The sequence below is a fragment of the Pteronotus mesoamericanus genome, unplaced genomic scaffold (genome assembly GCF_021234165.1).
Source record: "Pteronotus mesoamericanus isolate MK-2021 breed Mesoamerican mustached bat unplaced genomic scaffold, CSHL_Meso_final scaffold_85, whole genome shotgun sequence".
Lineage (NCBI taxonomy): Eukaryota > Metazoa > Chordata > Mammalia > Chiroptera > Mormoopidae > Pteronotus > Pteronotus mesoamericanus.
The window spans coordinates 35,694,569-35,713,565 of NW_026555329.1; the positions used below are offsets into that span (position 1 = coordinate 35,694,569).

Genomic DNA, 18,997 nt, shown 5'->3' on the forward strand with positions numbered 1-18,997 from the left:
TTGGTCTGTCTGTATGTCAATGTCTGTTATATTATGGAAAATCAGGTCACCTTTAAACTACTCAATGTTTTCAAAACAATAAACATATGAAACTTCAGTCTACAAAATAGCTATATTTTAAGTAGCATTTAAAAATATCTAAGTTATAAAAATTTGAATCTATTCTTCAATAATTTTTTCAATAAAAAAGTTTCAGTTGTAAAATGTAAAACAGGGACAACTTTAGAATGTTAAAGCTCAATAACGATTGGTCAACATACATAAACAAAAAATTTTATCTTTGTGGGAAAGTGCAAATATAGAGATTATAAAAAGGAATACCCTAAAAGTACAAATACAGAATTTCAAAATACTACATAGCTGCAAAAAAAATTAATATAGCTAAATACACTGATTGCCTGGTACAAAAATTAGCGTTTTTCTAAATAGTCATTACCTAAGACATTTCATTACATATGTTCCCCATCCATCAAAATGAAGACAGGAATGGGCCAGTGAAAAATTTTAGAAAATCCAAGCTCCACAGACTGCTTCATATGTTGTCTAGGACTAGCTCTGGGTGCAGCTATATTAAGATTTGACAAAATCCATCTTGCTGTTAAATCTAACAGATGAATATATTTCATGTGTGTACTACTAAAACCCCAGAAATGCTTGGAATACCCCTATGTCACAGAGTTTCTTTGGGGAAAAAATGGTCTCACTTTTCTCTAGCCACATTTTTTTTCTCTCAAATTCTTTAAAAATTCAAATATGAATACAAGTGCTTTCTGTCCAAAAACATAAATGAAATGGAATGTTTATGTATTAGGTTATCGTTCATACCAGATAGCTATGAGTTTGTCTATTTTTGCAACAGTTAACATTTTGGAAACACCTCAAGAACAGTGTAATCTTTACTGTTCCTTGAAACCACTGGAAGGCCATCAGGGTTTGGTTACCTGGGTTTGCTGAAGTCTGAGAAGTACATCTCTGCCAGCAGGTGCCACTGGATGCCCCCATTGTTGCTGTACTGAAGGAGGATGCCCTCCTCTCTGCTGTCAGGCTTGTTGCATGCAGCACTCTCTCCGCCTATTTGGATGTAGAACTGGACAAAGTCCACCCAAGAAGTGTCCAGATCCCAGCTCACCAGCTGTCTTTTTCCAGCCTTTCCAAAGGACAGAAACACCACAGGTTCAGTTATCTGGGAGCTCTTAGGCATTTTGCTGTTTTAGTTGCAAATTCATATGAGCATCCTAGCATTATGTGGAGATGATTTTATCCCCATCTATTGATTTTTTTAAATTAAAATTTATTTATTTATTTTTTTGTTATCATTTACTGTTGAGAGGAGCAAGTTTTGCCATTTAATTATCTCTGCTTCGGTTATGGCGACTGTTCCTGGATATATTTGTTTAGTCTCTACATCACTGATTACCAGACTTGGTCATGAGATCATTGGGAACTGTTAATTACACCAAAGAGTATTCAAAGGTCTTTAAAAATAAAATAAAATTAATTTAAATTAAAACACTTCCAATGTTTGCTTTGTGAATCTCCTCCAGGCAAAGTAAGGGAGAATCTGAAAGACCATATACTTAGAGATCAGCCGGAGCTGGGTTTGAATCTCAGCCCATTATGCGTGCTGTTTAGCTGTGCGATCTTTCTGAGCTTTTATATTCCTCAAAGGGACAATATGGGTAATAATGCCTTCCTTATAGGGTGTTGTGATAATTACATGAAATAAAATTTTGCATGAAACTTGCCTAGCACACTGAATGTCTTCCTGAGAGGTATACTTGGACCTCCTCCTCCGTGAGAATGAAAGTAAAACAGGTTTAAGATAGAAACTTGATAAAAAAGAAAGAGGACTTGGGTCCTTCGGGCTCCCAGTCAGTGTGTCTGTCTCTGCCTCTCTCTCAGTCTCTCATTTGGAAATAGAGAGATTGGGAGGGATCATTTAAGTAAGTTTTGGTGACCACTACATGATCTCTTTGTGTCTTAAAAATGTTAAAAATTTCATCAAATCCACCAACATGCTTCCTTTGCTTAGTGTGTCCCATAGAGGTCACAGTCCTGTTGTGCGATGTTAGATACAAATTGACAAGGTCTGTCCTGATTCCTGTTGTGTGTAAATAGTTTCATGCTAATGAGACTGAAAAAAGGTTTGATGATGAGATTCCTCCACCCAGATTGTGCCAAAGTTAATGCATGGCCTGCTCGAACTGGTCTTGGAGAGCTCCCAACTCTCCAAGTTTAGTTATGAGTTGGGAAGAAAAACTACAATAGGATAGCCAGTTTAGAGAAAAACACCCCTCACACTTATAATTTAAACCCTGCACAAATTCACCAAGTTAATTAAGAAAGGGTTTCAGTTATAAGTCGCAGGTGAAATACTTGGGGCTAATGAAAAGGGTACTTAAAAATCTAAAGCCAATTAAGAGATTTCCCCCTCTTCACTGAAACCAAAAAGGGGTTCAGTGAAATGAGAGCTGAAATTAATCCTGACATAGGAACTTATTTTTTGTAACTCTCAATTTTAAGTATGTATTTGAGTAAATCTTAAAAGTAATATGCATTTTCAATGTGTTATCTGTGCTTTTGATTTTTCTTGTTGATTTGAAATAGTGCAAGTGAGAAATACCTCAGAGATTATTATAATCTCGCCTAGAATTATTACAGGAAGGATGATTTTGAGACAAGAACTACAGAACCCAGCTGGTTAATTCCAATCCAGCAAACTCTTATGAAAAACTTCACATGTGGAACTAAGCCAGAAGGATAAAGGTGTAAGGTGAAGAGAATTATAAAAATCCCATTATCCCAATTAGCTGGTTGGAATGATTGGTTTATTGTGAATTTTATAGAGCAGTGTGTTTTTCCAGGAGGTGAAGGTGTTGGTCTCCAGAGGCTTTGGAAGACTCTTTTGTGGGATTTTTTGTAAATGGTGGAAACTATCATGCATGTGTTTGTTTTGACACAGAAGATTTTTTTTTCTAGAAAACAGCACAAGTCATTCTCTTTTGTCTAGTGACCTGAAATGCTGAATATTATTTTAAAGGAAGAAAAAAAGGAAAAAGGAAAATGCCTCATAGCATATGTTCTGTTAGAATTTAGAATATGATGTGACACATGCTTTGCAGCTTTTCCATTATTCTCTGAGGATGTATTCACACGTGCATGTGTAGACATAAACAAGCATGCAGTGTGTGTGTGCATGTGTGTTAGAATAGTAAGGTAAGGATCTCCTCATTCCTGGAGTGTAAAAAATACCTTCCAACTTTCCACCAACATTCCAGGATAAAATAGCTTACTGTTTTAAGGATTTAGATAAAAGAATAAAAGAAAACAGATTTTAAAGGAAATGCCTTCAGACTTTGGAGCCTTTAAAACAAAACTTCTACTAAAATACTTCATAAAACTTCACCTTTTATCTCCAATTAAAACCTTTTAAAATCAAATGCCAGTAGAAAACAATTATATTATATTTATTTTAAAATAATCATTTTTAGCCCCTTTTGCTGTTTTCCAATATTCATTCATTCATTCATTCATTCATTTCTTCAACAAATATTATTGGGCACCAATTTTATCAGGTATAATACCATGAGTTAGGAGAAGAAACTTAAAAGGAGAATTTACAGATATGTATGTGCGGTGTCAGTAGTGACAACGTTGGGCTGCAGATCAAGTTCTATTCCTTGTTGACCTCATTTACTCCCACCATCATTTATCAATTCTCCAATCTATTCAGTCTCAAGGGTATTTATTGATATGTAAATGACTAGCCTAAGGCATGCAGTCTGAGTTGTGCTCCTTATCGAGAGTTGGCTCAGGCAGTAGGACTCTGCACCTAACTGGTTACAGTGAGAATAAAAATATAATCTCTATCTGCATAGGACACAGATAAGAGATAAATTAAAAAAAAAAAAGATATTAGTGTAGTTTGCCATAGTTCCAGAAAGCTCCACAGAAGCAGTGGGATTTGAGCAGGATGCTGCAAGGTTTATGTGGATGCAGAGATGATGGAAGGCAGAATGGTAGGCAGTGGAGACTAAGCAAAGATAGGGAAATTGGCAAAGCCTGGAGTGAGGAGGGGAGTTTCTTTTGCAGGGCAGAGCGCTTATGTTTGGAAAAAGAAAATAAGTTATGCAATTAGGGCAGCAGTACTGGAGACCATCCTAAACATCTGTGCCAGAAAAAGGACAGGATAGAAGCATGTTTCCAGATAAATTAATCTAGGGTGATTTCCTTTGGGTTACTGTCTCGTCTCTATTCCGATCATGCTAGCGGGTGGGGATTGCCAAACTGTGTGTCCCACCTCTACCAAAGCAGTGAGTACATGCCTGGTGGGCTGGCCATGCAAATCACAGCCCACCATCCCCAGGACACTGTGATTGGCCAATCAGAAACTGTCCTCAGAATTTTCTACGGTGCTGCTTAGAAAGCTCTGTGGCCATAATTCCAATCTCATAATGGTGGCTGACCTGAATTGAAAACAGAGTCTACTCTCAAGGAGGGAGCCCTGTGAGCACCTGAGTTTCCAGTTCCAGATATCTCTGAGGCCAGTTCTGACTAAGGCATTCCTGGGTTTTTAAAAACATATTTTATTGATTGTATTATAGTCGCCCCAATTTTCCTCCCATTGGCTCCCTCCACCCAGTAAGCCTATTCCCTCTGGCAATCCCCCCCTTAGTAGTTTATGTCCATGGGTCATGCATATACATTTTTTGGCAATTCCATTTCCTCTACTGTTCTTAACATCCCCCAGCCTATTTTGAACCTACCAATTTGTACTTCTTAATCCCTGTACCTTTTCCCCTATTCTCCTCCTTCCCCTTCCCAACTGGTAACCATTCAAATGAGCTTCATATCTATGATTCTCTTTCTGTTCTGCTTGTTTGCTTAGCTTGGTTTTCATATTCAATTGTTGATAGTTGTGAATTTACCATTTTAATGTTCATAGTTTTGATCTTCTTTTTCTTAAGTAAGGCCCTTTAACATTTCACATAATAACATCTTGGTGATGATGAACTTTAGCTTTACCTTGTCTGGGGAGCACTTTATCTGCCTTTCCATTCTAAATGATAGCTTTGCTGGATGGTTGTATGTCCTTGCTTTTCATCACTTTGAATACTTCTTGCCAATCCCGTCTAGCCTGCAAAGTTTCTTTTGAGAAATCAGCTGACAGTCTATGGGAACTCCTTTGTAGGTAACTCTCTGCTTTTCTCTTGCTGCTTTTAAGATTCTCTTTTTATCTTTAACCTCTGGCATTTTAATTATGATGTGCCTTGGTGTGGTCCTCTTCACATCCATCTTATTTGGGGTTCTCTGTGCTTCCTGGACTTGTATGTCTATTTCCTTCACCAAATTAGGGAAGTTTTCTTTTATTATTTTTTCAAATAAGGTTTCAATTTCTTGCTCTTTCTCTTTTCCTTCCAGCACCCCTATATTTCAAATGTTAGTATATTTCAAGTTGTCCCAGAGGCTCCTTACCCTATCTTTGTTTTTTTATAATTGTTTTGATTCTTTTTTCTTGCTGTTCTTATTAAATTTTTTTCTTCCTTGTGTTCTAGATCATTGATTTCATTCTTGGCTTCATCCACTCCACTGTTGATTCCCTATAAATTTTTCTTTATTTCACATACTGTAACTTTCATTTCTGCCTGGGTCTCTTTTGTGCTGTTGAAGTACTCAGTGAGTTCCTTGAGTATCCTAATAACCAGTGTTCTGAACTCATCTGATAGATTGCTTATCTCCATTTTGTTTAGTGCTTTTTCTGTAGTTTTGTTCTGTCCTTTTATTTGGACCATATTTCTTTGTCTCCTCATTTTGGCAGGCCCCCTGTGTTTGTTTCTATGTATAAGGTAGAGCTTCTTTGACTCCTTGGCTAAGTAGCATGGTGTAATGTAGAAAAGCACACCTGTAAGTTGGATAGGGCAGAGGCTTGGGTAATTGCTAGGGCAGGGCAACCCCTGTGAGCTAGGTTGATAGCATCTCAGATATGGTGCAGTAGCTCTGTGGCCCTCTGTGTGAGGGGGGTTCAGAAAAGTGACAATGGCTGCTACCTGACCTCTGGAGTTTTGTCTGGGAGGAAGCTGTTCCCTGGCACTCGCCCTCATGCCAGATACTTCAGTTTATCCCCATGTGCCACTAGTGCACTTGAAGCTGCTGCTCCAATGACGGAGCCTAAAGAGAGTGTGTCTGCATAAGTCTTAATTCCACTGTGGGTCTTTTAAGAGGAGCTGCCTGAGAATCCTTCTGTTTATTCTGCTGCCTCAACCCCCACTGGTTTTATAGCCAGAAGTTATGGGGAATTATCTTCTTGGTACTGGAACCCTGGGCTGGGTGGTCTGGTGTGGGGCTTGGATCCCTTGTTCTCGAGACATCCTTCCCAATTTTTGTCCACCACACATAGGTGTGGAACCCTCCCATCGGCGCCTCAATGCCTCTGCATCTCTGCCCCTTCTACCTGTCTGAATGAATGTGACTTCTTTAATTCTTTGGTTTGTGGACTTCTATACCTCGATTTTCTGATGATTTTCGGTTATAGTTATTTTGTAATTTAGCTATAATTTTTTCTGTGGCTGTGCAAGTAGGCCAGCTGTGTTAACCTATGCCTCCATCTTGACAGTAAGTCTGTCCCTGTGTTTTGATAACGTGAACAATTTTTCTTCTTTGTTTAAGCTAGTTTCTCTCACTTAGAATTCAAAAATGATCTGACTGAAACATGGGAAAAAAGCAAAAAAAAAAAAGATCCTCAGATATTTTGATAAAAATTGAGGGAGAAAGCTGGGTTGAGCTAGGAGAAGGATTTTACTTTTGAAATGCTGATTTCAAGTTAGTGGAAGGGCATATATAGGGAAATATTCAATGATAATGATTTATAATTTAACCTCATAAGATGTAATTATGATGGTTAACACTTATTGAACTATTTCTATTTATTCTTTAGCTGCATTAACTCACTTAATCCTTCAAACATTCCATCTTACAGTTGAGAAAACTGAGATACATATAGATGTTTTAACTCTGTAAGGTGAAGCAATTATTGAGGTTTGGAGCCCAGGTACAAATCCATGTGTAAGAAATAGTGATTATAACTTTATATGTTCAAAATCTCTCTGTGTGTGCACATACACATGTTTATTGGAGTATTTGGGTACATATTGGTTAAGAATTCATAATCTTGTTTAAAATTGAAACTTAAGGGAGACACAGTCTTCCCATTTCTGCACAATTATACAGTATATTTGGATCTATGCAATATTCACAATCACTTATTGACTATTATATCTGACAATAAGATCCTGGGGACTTTCAATGTCAATAGATAGGAAATACCATTAAATGGAATCCATTCCTGAGTTTCTATCATTCTTTATCTTGTTTACTTGCCGATCCTTTGTTCTGCACCTGCATCAAAACAAAACCTGTACCTATTTTTGTATATGCATAAATAGACTTGTCTTGGATTTCTGCCTAAATTCCTCAACCTATCAGCCCTGTGGTACATCACCCACACCTGTGTGCTTCTTATGCGATGAAGAGTGGCACATTTCCAATTGTCCTAGAATTGGTGGCTGTAGTTCCTGCTGGAAAGAAGTGGTGTTAAGTACCTCACATTCTAAAGAGAGCTGTCAATAGTTGAGCTTAGAGACATTGCTCAGGCTGAGAATGGGAACTGCTTCCCCTCCAGTCCTTTTAGAGATGATATGAATAGATGAATTGGAGAAAGAAGGAAGAAAAGAATGTCATGTCTAAACTGTAGCAAGAGAGGTCGTTCCCCCGCCCTTATCCCTAACCAAGCAACATGGGTTGGAGGTGTTCCGAGATAATTAGTCTTAGAGATTCAGGCTGACTCCTCAGTTCCTAGTTTGTGTACACTGCCCTGTTTACCTAACCTGGTGCTGCCACTGGGGAAGCTGAACACTGCAAGAAAAACTTTTATGCAGGTCTCTGCTATGTACTTCATGTTTGTGCACCTCAAATTCATATACTGAAAGCCTAACTCCCAAAACAATGGTATTAGGAGGTATGGGGCCTTTGGCAAGCAATTAGGTTGTAAGGGTGGAATCCTCATTATGGGATTAGTGCCCTCATAAGAAGAGGCGTAGGAAAGCCTGCTCTCTCTCTCTCTGCTGTCTTCACCATGTGAGGACACAAAGAGAAGATGGCATCTCTGAACTAGGAAGTGGATCCTCAACAGACACCAAATCTGCTGTTTTCATCTTCTTCCCAGCTTTTTGTGAGAGACAAATGTCTGCTGTTTAAGCCATCCAATGGTATATTTTTTATGGTATTTTTATATGCTGTATTTTTGTTTTAGTAGCTTGAGGTGACTAAGACAGTCTCACATCAGCAGATACCACCAGCAGCCACCAAACTGAGCCTAAATCAGCCTCAAGATGTTTGCTCACCAAGAAGTGCTAATCAGTTCCCTAGGAACAGCTCTCCGCACCCACCATTATTCCTCCTTCAAATCATACTTTTGAGGTTAATGGATTGACAAATTTAATAAATCCTTATATAAGTGCTTTCTATGTATTAGGTACTGTCCCACATGATTTACAAGTATATTGATGCATTTAATCTGCACAATAACCCGAATGAGGTAGATACTCTTATTATCTCCACTTTATAGATGAGGAAGCCAAGTCAGAGAAAGTTTAAGGAATTTGCTCAAAGTAACAGAGCTAGGAAGTGGTGTAATCAGATTGAAGCAGGCAGTCTGGTTCCAAAGTTGCTGCTCTTAACTTCTATAACGCCACCAGCTCCACCATTATTTATACCCCCACCTAGAGACCTGCATGTTCACACACCCTTCAAGGCTGAGTGAGAAGTGACCAGGACCCTGACCCACTCAAAGACCCGCAAGACACAGACTGTCTGGCTTTGGAGGAAGCGAAAGCAGTGAGATTTAAATTAGGTATAAGAGGGGCAGGATTTTTAAATTGGCCTATCCTGGATTTGTAGTAACCAAAACAATCCATCAGAAATCTATAAAAGTTTCCCAGATGTAGTTAAGGGATAGGAATTTGAAAAGGGCCAGTTATAAGCAGGGAATGTGGGGAAAAAGAAAACCTTCTCATATTTGTACTTTCAGAGTTCAGACTGTTCCATCAATGAGTCACATATTGAAACAGCCATTGCCTTGATCATTATTCCCATGCTTCAGTCGTGACTGAGCCATCAATGCTTCTCAGCCTGAAGTCATACCTTGCTGAAATAAAGAGATGATCCAGAAGACACGACGCCACATCCTTGTTCTGGTTTTACAACTTCTCCCCCGATAACTTCTTGCCAGTCAGACTCCCATCCATTCTGGTTCTCAAAATCGGACATAATTGTAGAAGGAAGAGCAGCTTCTGGGTGGCATTCGGTGCCTTGATACCCCTGGTCGCACCTAGAGAGAGAGGGATACATAAACAAGCCATAGTTTCATCTGTGAGTGCCATGGCCAGGTGACCTGCAACATTTCATAGGATTTACTTTTGCTCTGGTCTCAGCATTCATGCTGGATTTTTCTTTACAGCGTTAATCTGTATATGTGATAGCAACAACCTTTAACTATTCATACTTCAAAAAAATAATGAATAGAACCCTTTCTTAAAAGAAATAATGCTGTAGCAGAACTGCGGCATCAAGTAGTGAGGAAGAAGGATGTGTGTGTGTGTGTGTGTGTGTGTGTCTAGTGGGGAGGGAAGATAGAGGGGTTTTCCTGTAGCCTTAAAAAGTCACATATAAATGTTTGCTCAACCAACATGTAACTCTGGTCATGATTTATCGTTCCTCTTTCTGATTAAATTATATCTCTTTTAGAGTCTTTAAGCATTCAAGTGTGTTCCTATTTCACCCTCATTAGCTATAATCACCATCTCCCCTTGTATGCAACCTTGAGCTTCTGGTGAAGTGGGGTAGGTAGGACAGCCAGTAGCAGCTGTTTGACTAGTGCTTTAAGACTGTCAGGGGAAAAGAAGGAAAACAATCGAAAGGCTCTTTTAACTACCAAAGAGAACTTTGAAGTTAATTAATAAACTCTGAAATTTAAGCCCAAGAGCCCTTGTTTGATGTTAGATTTTGAAGTTTAAAATACTAATTTAAATGTAACAATATCTTTTACATCCACAATAAGAACAGAGGGAAGGGTCATTTTCTTTTGGCTATTTTATTATCTATCAGCCTATCCATACAACTCTGATGACAATGGCTGTGGTAACCCTGTAAACACAAATCCTGAGAAGCAGAGATCCGTCGCACTTTCTGATGCGTATACCTGCACATGCCATGGTCACAGGAGCCGTGACCATTGCACATGTTTGGGCACTGCTGGCCGATGTAGATGCTGTCTAACGCCCACTCGTCTTGGGCTGTGTAATAGCTCTGACTCCAACGGAAGCGGGTGGCACTGGACCTAGAAACAGGTACAGTAGTAAAAACAATATTTTAACTGACACGTGCTAATATAGACAAAGAATGTTCAAGTTCAGACAACTTTCTGGAACTTGTATTTAGCTGCCAATCATTTTTCTGTAGTAGTTCAATTTCCAGTCAATTACTGTCCAATTCAGCAATTCTATCACAAAGGGAAGTTAAAAATCTCCTTATTTTGAATATACCTTCATTGTAGTTTAACTGGAGACATTTTAAAGAAAAACAGAATTTCACATGTTTTTGTTGTAGTTGCACAGAGATTTGATGCTAAGAAAACAAACAAAATATGAAAAAATATTTAAGGAAAATAAAGATATATATTAAACAGCCTGTCTTTCATAAATGAATATGTGAACTGTTCAACTTATAGCAACACAATTTCTTATCATAAACACATCAGTAGTTATTTGAAGATTTGCAGTTACATCTCAACATAAAACTGAAGTTTTCAGGGTATTGTTTTGGGGTTGAGGGAACATGCTACAATATTGCAGGTATGAACATCTGGGTGCTAAAATCTGCTTATTATTTCTGAAACATTAAATTGCTTAGGTTTCACGGACAACCTGATGTTAAGTGGAGGTAAGTTGACCATCCATTACACAGAGAGAAACACTGGGGACCTTAATTCATTTACCCCTGATATAAAATCTTAAGAAAAGAATATTTTGAGAGCAATGTCAAGGTTTTCATTTGTTGATGATCACAAAAAATTCTTTTAAAATTACATATTTTTAAACTCTGGAAATTCTTAGGGATCAATCATTACTTATTTTTGGTCAAAGTGAGAAACAAAGACTTCCCTCCCCCAATTGCAGAATTAATGTGCATGCTCAGTTTCATTGATTAAACCTTCCCCAAGCACACCATCTATAGATACTCTTGATCTTGATACCTGTGAATGATCCATTAAGGTCTACTGCATCAATTACGTACATATTAAATACTCCCTAAATACAGAGCAGGCTGCTAAAATCCAGACTAAGTCCTTACTGTTTCTTTTACCAATGATCTGTGGCTAATAGGCTACATTTTCATTCCTAGTAGGATAATTCCATATTCACTAAGTGCACCTAGTAGATACAGGTTTGCTGCATATGAGAGCTCATCTCAGATGCAATTCCTTTATGGAAATAATTTATATCTGTAATCTAACAGCCATCACAATTTTCACAGTCCTATTAAGAAATGGTTTTTAGAAAAGCCAACTATAAAAATAGGTACATTGTCTTAGAGCATAGAGCCCTATGGAAAATAAATAAATACAGATTCATGCACCAGTATCATAAAAAGAAGAGACGACTATGTTCTTTTAAGGCTCATTATAATCTGAGTCAAGTCTAGGGCCACAGGTGACTAGACTATGAGCTCTTTTGGGGACAGAGATATCGTTTATCTCAATAGTTTGCACAGGAACAGAAAAAATTGGTGTACAAAAAATTCTGCTAAAAAAAATGAGTCAATGAGTAGAGTGACAGGCCAAGAAAGGGCAGCCTGTCTCTGACTTCTGGTAGGTAATGAAGTAAAGAATGTTCTAGGAGTTAGGGGACCTGACCTGGACCTTGGTTCTGCAATTTATCATCTGTGTGACCTTTAGTGAGGAATGTAAGCCTTGAAGGGCTTCTCGTCCCTTACCTCTCAAATAAAGGGACTGGGCAAACTGATTTCTAAGATCCCTTCCAGCTCACAAATTTAATGATTGCTCTGGTGGTTTGTTGACCATGGTGACAGTTTATTTCCTTTATAGTCACATGCCTACATAAAACCGGTAGCACACAGTATTTTGAAGTTTTAATATTTCAACATTAATATGGCGTTGGAGGGTTTTAGAAACCTGTCCTAGATCTCCCAGTTTATTTATGCTTCTTCACACATAGACACGTTTTAAATTCTTTTTCTGAGTAAACTGATCCTTACATGTATCATAAACTCTTGAAAAATATTTCTTCAAAATAAAAAGCTTAAAGTGGATTGTTCCATTTAAAATTACAGTCCACAGCTTAATGTGCTGATGCTAACAGAAAAGGAAGCAAAAAGAGGTAGAATATTGGCTTCATATTTATTGAGAAAAAAATTAGTCATGTGAAAGTATGGAACTTCCCACCAAATTGGAGGCATAGGTAGATACACTCTGCTTCCTCACCCAACCAAAAGAAGGACAACGACAAATTTAAAAACAAAAAAACCTCAGAGCTGCCAGAAAATTGAACTGCATGGAAGTCCAACAACCAAGGAGTTAAAGAAGAAACATTCACCCAGACTGGTAGGAGGGGTGGAGGCGGGCAGCTGGGGTGGAGAGTCAGCAAGGTGGCAGACTGGGTGGGTGAGGTAGCACCTGGCGGACGGGGTGGTCCCACACTCTCATGTGGATAACCTGGAAGGAACAAATGGGAAGCAAGACAGACCATGCAACCTAGGGTTCCAGTGTAGAAAACTAAAGCCTCAAAATCTCTAAGAGAAAAACTTGTGGAGGATGAGGCAATAGGAGAAACTCCCGGCCTCACAGGAGAGTTTGTTGGAGAGACCCACAGGGTCCTAGAATGTACACAAACTCACCCGCCCAGGAATCATCACAAGAAGGGTCAACTTTGCTTGTGGGTAGCAGGGAAGTGACTGAAAGCTGGGCAAGAGCTGAGCAAGGGGCACTGTTCCCTCTCTGAGTCCTCCCCCACATATGGTGCCACAACACAATAAAGTGGGTTGCCCTGCCTTGGCAAATACCTAAGGCTCTGCCCATAACAATGTAACAGGTGTGCTGAGTCAAAGAAATATGGCCCATATGAAAACACATATTGAGACTCCAGAAAAAGAATAAAGCCACAAGGAGATAGGCAACCTATCAGATGCAGAGTTCAAAACACTGGTAATCAGGATGCTTACAGAAATGATTGAGTACAGACACAAAATAGAGGAAGAAGTGAGGGCTATGCAAAGTGAAATAAAGAAAAAATATACAAGAAACCAACAGTAAAGGGAAGGAAACCGGGATTCCAATCAACAACTTCGAACAGAAGGAAGAAATAAACATTGAACTGGAACAGAATGAAGAAACAAGAATTCAAAAAAAACAAGGAGAGGCTTAGGAACCTGTGGGACAACTTTAAATGTTTCAACATCTGAATCATAGGGGTGCCAGAAGGAGAAGAGGAAGAGCAAGAAATTGAAAACTCACAAATAATAAAGGAGAACTGGTAATACCTTGAACAAATAATGAAGGAGAACTTCTTAACCTGGTGAAGAAAATAGATGTCCAGGAAGCTCAGAGAGTCCCAAAGAAATTGGATCCAAGAAGAAACACGCCAAGACACATCATAATTCAGTTACCCAAAAGCAGAAAGAGGAAAGGAAAGAGTTACCTACAAAGGAATGCCCATGAGACTATCAGCTGACTTTTCAAAAGAAACCTGACAGGCCAGAGGGGGCTGTAAAGAAGTATTCAAAGTCATAAAAGGAAAGGATCTACATCCAAGGATACTCTATCCAGCAAAGCTATCATTTAGAATGGAAGGGCAGATAAAGTGCTTCCTAGATAAGGTCAAGTTAATGGAGTTTATCATCACCAAACCCTTGTTATATAAATGTCAAAGGGACTTATCTAAGAAAATAAAAAACTAGAAACAGTAAAATTACAACAAACAACTATCAACATCTGAACCTAAAAAACTCAGAATCACAGAAATGGAGATCACATGGAGGGTTATCAGTGGGGAGGGGGAGGGGAAGAATGGAGGAAAAGGTACAGGGAATAAGCAGCATAAATAGTAGGTACAAAATAGATAGGGAGAAGTTAAGAACAGTCCAGGAAATGGAAAAGCTAAAGAACTTATGTGTATGACCCATGGACATGAACTAAGGGGGGAGGAATGCTAGGAGGGGAGATGCAGGGTGGAGGGGGATAAAGGGGAGAAAATAAATGGGACAACTGTAACAGCATAATAAATAAAATATACTCCAAAATATTAGTCATGTGAGCAATCTCCAGCTGGTCACAAATGAGAATACGTGGTGTGATGTCACTGGTTTGTAGCTGAATCACTTATCTATATTGCCCTCAACACAAATACTTAACTTGCAAATCACTTCCCTCCACTCATATTCTTAGGAGAGAAACCTTATGCATTTAAAAAAATTGATAATGTTTTAATTGTTTTAGGTAAATTTTTTACTGAAGTCAGGTTGACTGGACTTTACAACCATCAAAGGACATTTTTCGTACCAACACTTTTTAGTGCTAAGCACCTCAGTTCCACTTCAGAAATATACTTAGCCATCAACTGGAAAGCCACTGTCTAAAAATGTAGTACTATGTGTAGAAATAACTCACAGAACTTCTTTCACATCTTTTCCATAGATACCTTGTAATACATTACTCTTCTTGAAGGACCTTAAACTTCAACCCAGAAGTCTTGTTATGAAATCAACTTCCATGGAATGATCAAGCCTCATAAAAGTCACTGAGACAATATAGACATTTTCACAATCAGCACAGGATTGAAGTTTTATAAGATTGTTTAAAAGATGCAGATGTAAATGCCTGTACTTACACAAATAAAACATTACAGAGAAAAGGGCAATTCAAGAGGATGGTCACCAGCTTACTGCATTTTGGATTGAGTCTGAAAGTGGGAGTACTGAATCATGAAATGAAGTTGACTTGCATTTAAAATCCAAACTCTATGGATTCCCAAAAGCAACAAATCTTGACAGTCTTTTCTTCATTTGATCTCCCCTCCCCAGTAGAAACATCTAGACTAAAATAAAATAGCACTGAGTCATCTTTTGATAGTTAGGTAACCCGAGGAATCAAGGTAAATGAGACTGACCAGATATTGTATTTCTACCTTCAGAATTACTGTAATTACATTTACCCAATTATTCTGAAACTCATTCAGTCATTAAGTGTTGATCTGTTTATAGAGTCAGCGACTGACAGCTGTTTCTGTCTCATTAGACTCTGTTCTTATGTAAATGTCTCTCATAAAAACAAAATTAATTTTCACTGGGTAACAAATGCTCAGTTCATATACAATAAAATTTCTCTGAGCAGGTGTATACATATTAAATATTTTGACTCTAAGTTGCTCTATGTGGAATATTTTCTGAAGTTAACAGGTCTATGATAATGCATGAACCACATTTGCTTGTATGCATTCAGTTTATAGTTGCATATGTTTGAAACAAAACAGTAGAACAAAGAGTTGCCAAAAGGAAGAGAACTCCAAACTAAAGTGCACTTCCTTTCTCCAGTGCTTGAGAAAAACATGCTATTTGCAGGAGTTTGAAATGAATATAATAAATAAAATTACCAAAAATGTCAAGGAGAACTAATGTACTTTATCCTTATAGCAGAACTTTTAAACATTATAGATCCAAAACGATAATAACCAGTTAAAAACTATTTTTTTGAAATATAGCAATAATGTTTTAAGTATTAGTTAGTAGGAGTGTTAAAATAAATATCCTATAAGGTTTTTTGTTTTCAAAAAATATTTTGACATTCTTTACCTAGGGATTTGAAGGATATTTGGAAAACAGGATTCAATTATTTACCTACATGTACTAAAAGGCAAATGGTTGGAGGAATAATCTAGTCATTCATTTTCTGTTTGCAAAAGAAATACCTCATAATGAACCATCTCTTTAGTTCATTTAGGCATACTGAATTAAAATTCTATTTAATTTTCCAATATTTAATGAGCACCTGAACTATGTGGCAGGCACTGTGTTGGAACAAAACAGTTTAAGGGCCAATTGATATATTTCCTTGCAAGTGTCTAATAAACACTGATGAGAATTGATCTTTTCTGACTACATCAAACTTTCAACTCAGTGGTCTTTTAGGCTAAGAAATAACAATGTAATATGTAATCTAAATGTAAAATAATCTGCAAAGGTTTCTTGATAAATAACAGTATTTTTTGGATATAGCTTAAACTACATGAATTAAGAATAATGGTTTCTGAACATCAGAAGTATGGAGGTTCCTCTGGTCTCTCTCCTTGAAGTTGCAACAAGTTGAACTGCTGTAATTCAACAAGGGATTCCCTGCTGGAATTATGTCCACTGAAACATCTGAAAGTGGATGAATCATAGCGATGCGGGGGGGAGGGGGGGGGGGGGGAGGAAAAAGAGCTGATACTGGTGCCATGTAGGCAGATGGGAGCTCACTGTGGGCCTGGGAGAGGGGAGCAATCAGGTTGTTACCTGCACTCCCTTTCCATCCCCAAGAACAGAGAGGTACAGTGAGGTTCCTTGCCTCCGTGATGGGTGCAAGCTGAGGCTGAGCCCAGTGAGAGTAAGGTGGTGCCCTGAGGTTGTCTGGTGGCTACCACTTCCAGGCAGAAAAATAAAAGCCTAGAGCGTGGCTCCTCCCTTCACCCTTCCAGAGCTAGCAGCGGGCCCCAGAAGAAGCTGAAACGGTGAGTGTTGGGCTACAGGGCATATTATCTGCAGCCCTGAGAACTGGAAGGGCAGAAGCATTATTCCCTGAGCGGCAGGTGCACCTTGTGACTAACACCAGCGACGGGGTGGAGATACAGGTGAGGCAGCTGAAGTCGTGCAGTCCTCATTACTGCGAGCAGAACAAAGTCACAAATATACCTGATGGCCTTATTCGATGCACCTCACCCCAACCCAAAAAGGCTGCACAGCCCGCAGGGCCTGGTTGGAGGGGGACAGCACTGAGATTGGAAACGCATCACTCACCACATTCCCTCTTGGGAGTGGTGCCCTGAGACTGAGGCGCACTAGTCACAGAGGAAACACACACCTTCCCAAGTAACACTAGGTTGTTTTCCGCTGCCTGGCAAAGATCCCAAAAGCCAGAACACGGTAAGAGAAACTAAAAAAACTTGCGCTTCAGTGCCACCTTCTGGTTAACAAAAGAAAGACTTCTTATCAAAACACTACACAGGGAAGTACCCCACCCTGCCACACATATTTCATTCTCATAGATGCCCAGTCAGACAAAGAATCCATCAAATACTAGGAAAACCCAAGGTAATGAGGCAGATCAGAATGAAAATGAAAATGAAAAATCTCCAGAAAATCAACTTAAAGACATGGAAATCTGTGATTTAAATGACAGAGAATTCAAGATTGCAGTTCTGAAAATATTCAACAAACACAGGGGCAGCTTAATGAACTCAGAAATAAAATCAATGAACAAAAGGAATACTTTCTAAAAGAGATTGAAACTTTAAGAAAACAAAAAAATTCTGGAGATGAACAACTCATTAAAAGAGATGAAGAATTACTAGTGAGCTTAGGAAATAAAGCCAACTAGATGGAGGAAAGAATTATGATATTGAAGATAGAAATCTGAAAATGAGGTAAATGGAAGAGAGATTTGAGAGTAAAAAAATGAAATAACTCTAGTATCTAGAGAACTAACTGACTCCAAATGAGAGAGCAATGTAAGAATAATGGGTATACCTGAAGGAGAAGAGAAAGAGAAGGAAACAGCCTATTCAAATGAATAGTTAATGAGAACATCCCAAATCTATGGAAAGAGGTGGATCCTTGAAACCAAGAAGCAAACAGAACACCTAATTATCTCAATCAAAAAGGCCTTCTCCAAAGCACATTATATTAAAACTGTCAAAATTAGTGACAAAGAAAGAATTCTTAAGGCAGCCAGGGAAAGGAAGATGGTAACTTATAAAGAAATGCCATTACATTATAATTGGATTTTTCAACAGACACTCTACAAGCTAATAGAGTGTAATCAAATATTCAAACTATTAAAAGAGAAATCGCCAGCCAACAATAATATATCCAGCAAAGTTATCCTTTATATGTGAAGGAGGAAAGAAGACTTTTCCAGGAAAAACCACAAATATGAGGAAATTAAACAACGTGCTACTAAAAAACAACTGGATCAAAGGAGAAATAAAAAGAGAGATCAAAAGACACATAGAAAGAAATAAGAATGACAATATGACATATCAAAACTTCTGGGATGCAGCAAAAGCAGCAATAACAGGCAAGTTTATATCATTATGGGTCTATCTCAAGAAACAATAAAAACCCCAAATAAAAACATAACATTACATCTTAAGGAAATAGAAAAAGAAGAACAAATGCAGCCCGAAGTCAGCAGAAGGAAAAATTTTTTTAAAAATTAGAGATGAATGAAATGAAATAAAGAACAAAAAGACTATCCAAAAAAAAAATAACAAAGAGCTAACCCCCTGGCTGGACTAACTAAGAAAAAAAGATAAAAGACATATAAACAAAATCAAAAGAGGAGAAGAAATAAAAAAAGTTACGACGGAAATCTCAGAGATACAAAGGATTATACAACAATACTATGAAAGACTGTATGCCACCAAATTCGATAACTTAGAAGAAATGGACAAGTTCTTAGAAATATATATCCTTTCTAGACTGTAAAATGTAAATAGGCTGATCAACAGTGAGTAAATTGAAACAATTTAAAAAAATTTTCCCAGAAAGTAAAAGTCGAGGACCAGATGGCTAGTGAATTTTACCAAACATTTGAAGATTTAATTCCTATCCTTCGCAAACTCTCCAAAAAGTTGGCCCTAGCTGTTGTGGCTCAGTTGGTTGGCTGAAAGGTTGT

The 18,997-nt window shown here is 38.1% G+C and overlaps 1 protein-coding gene across 2 annotated transcripts in view; it reads right to left on the reverse strand.

Annotated features, from left to right (window-relative positions):
• The window catches only part of RELN (reelin), a 558,168-nt gene that overhangs the window by 116,694 nt on the left and 422,477 nt on the right, over window positions 1-18,997 (reverse strand). For both annotated transcript variants that reach the window (XM_054564075.1, XM_054564074.1), the window contains exons 23-25: window positions 10,256-10,393; window positions 9,199-9,385; window positions 942-1,147 (exon numbers count right to left, since the gene is read on the reverse strand). In XM_054564075.1, the coding sequence (XP_054420050.1) occupies window positions 942-1,147; window positions 9,199-9,385; window positions 10,256-10,393 (531 nt within the window). The remainder of the gene's footprint in view (window positions 1-941; window positions 1,148-9,198; window positions 9,386-10,255; window positions 10,394-18,997) is intronic.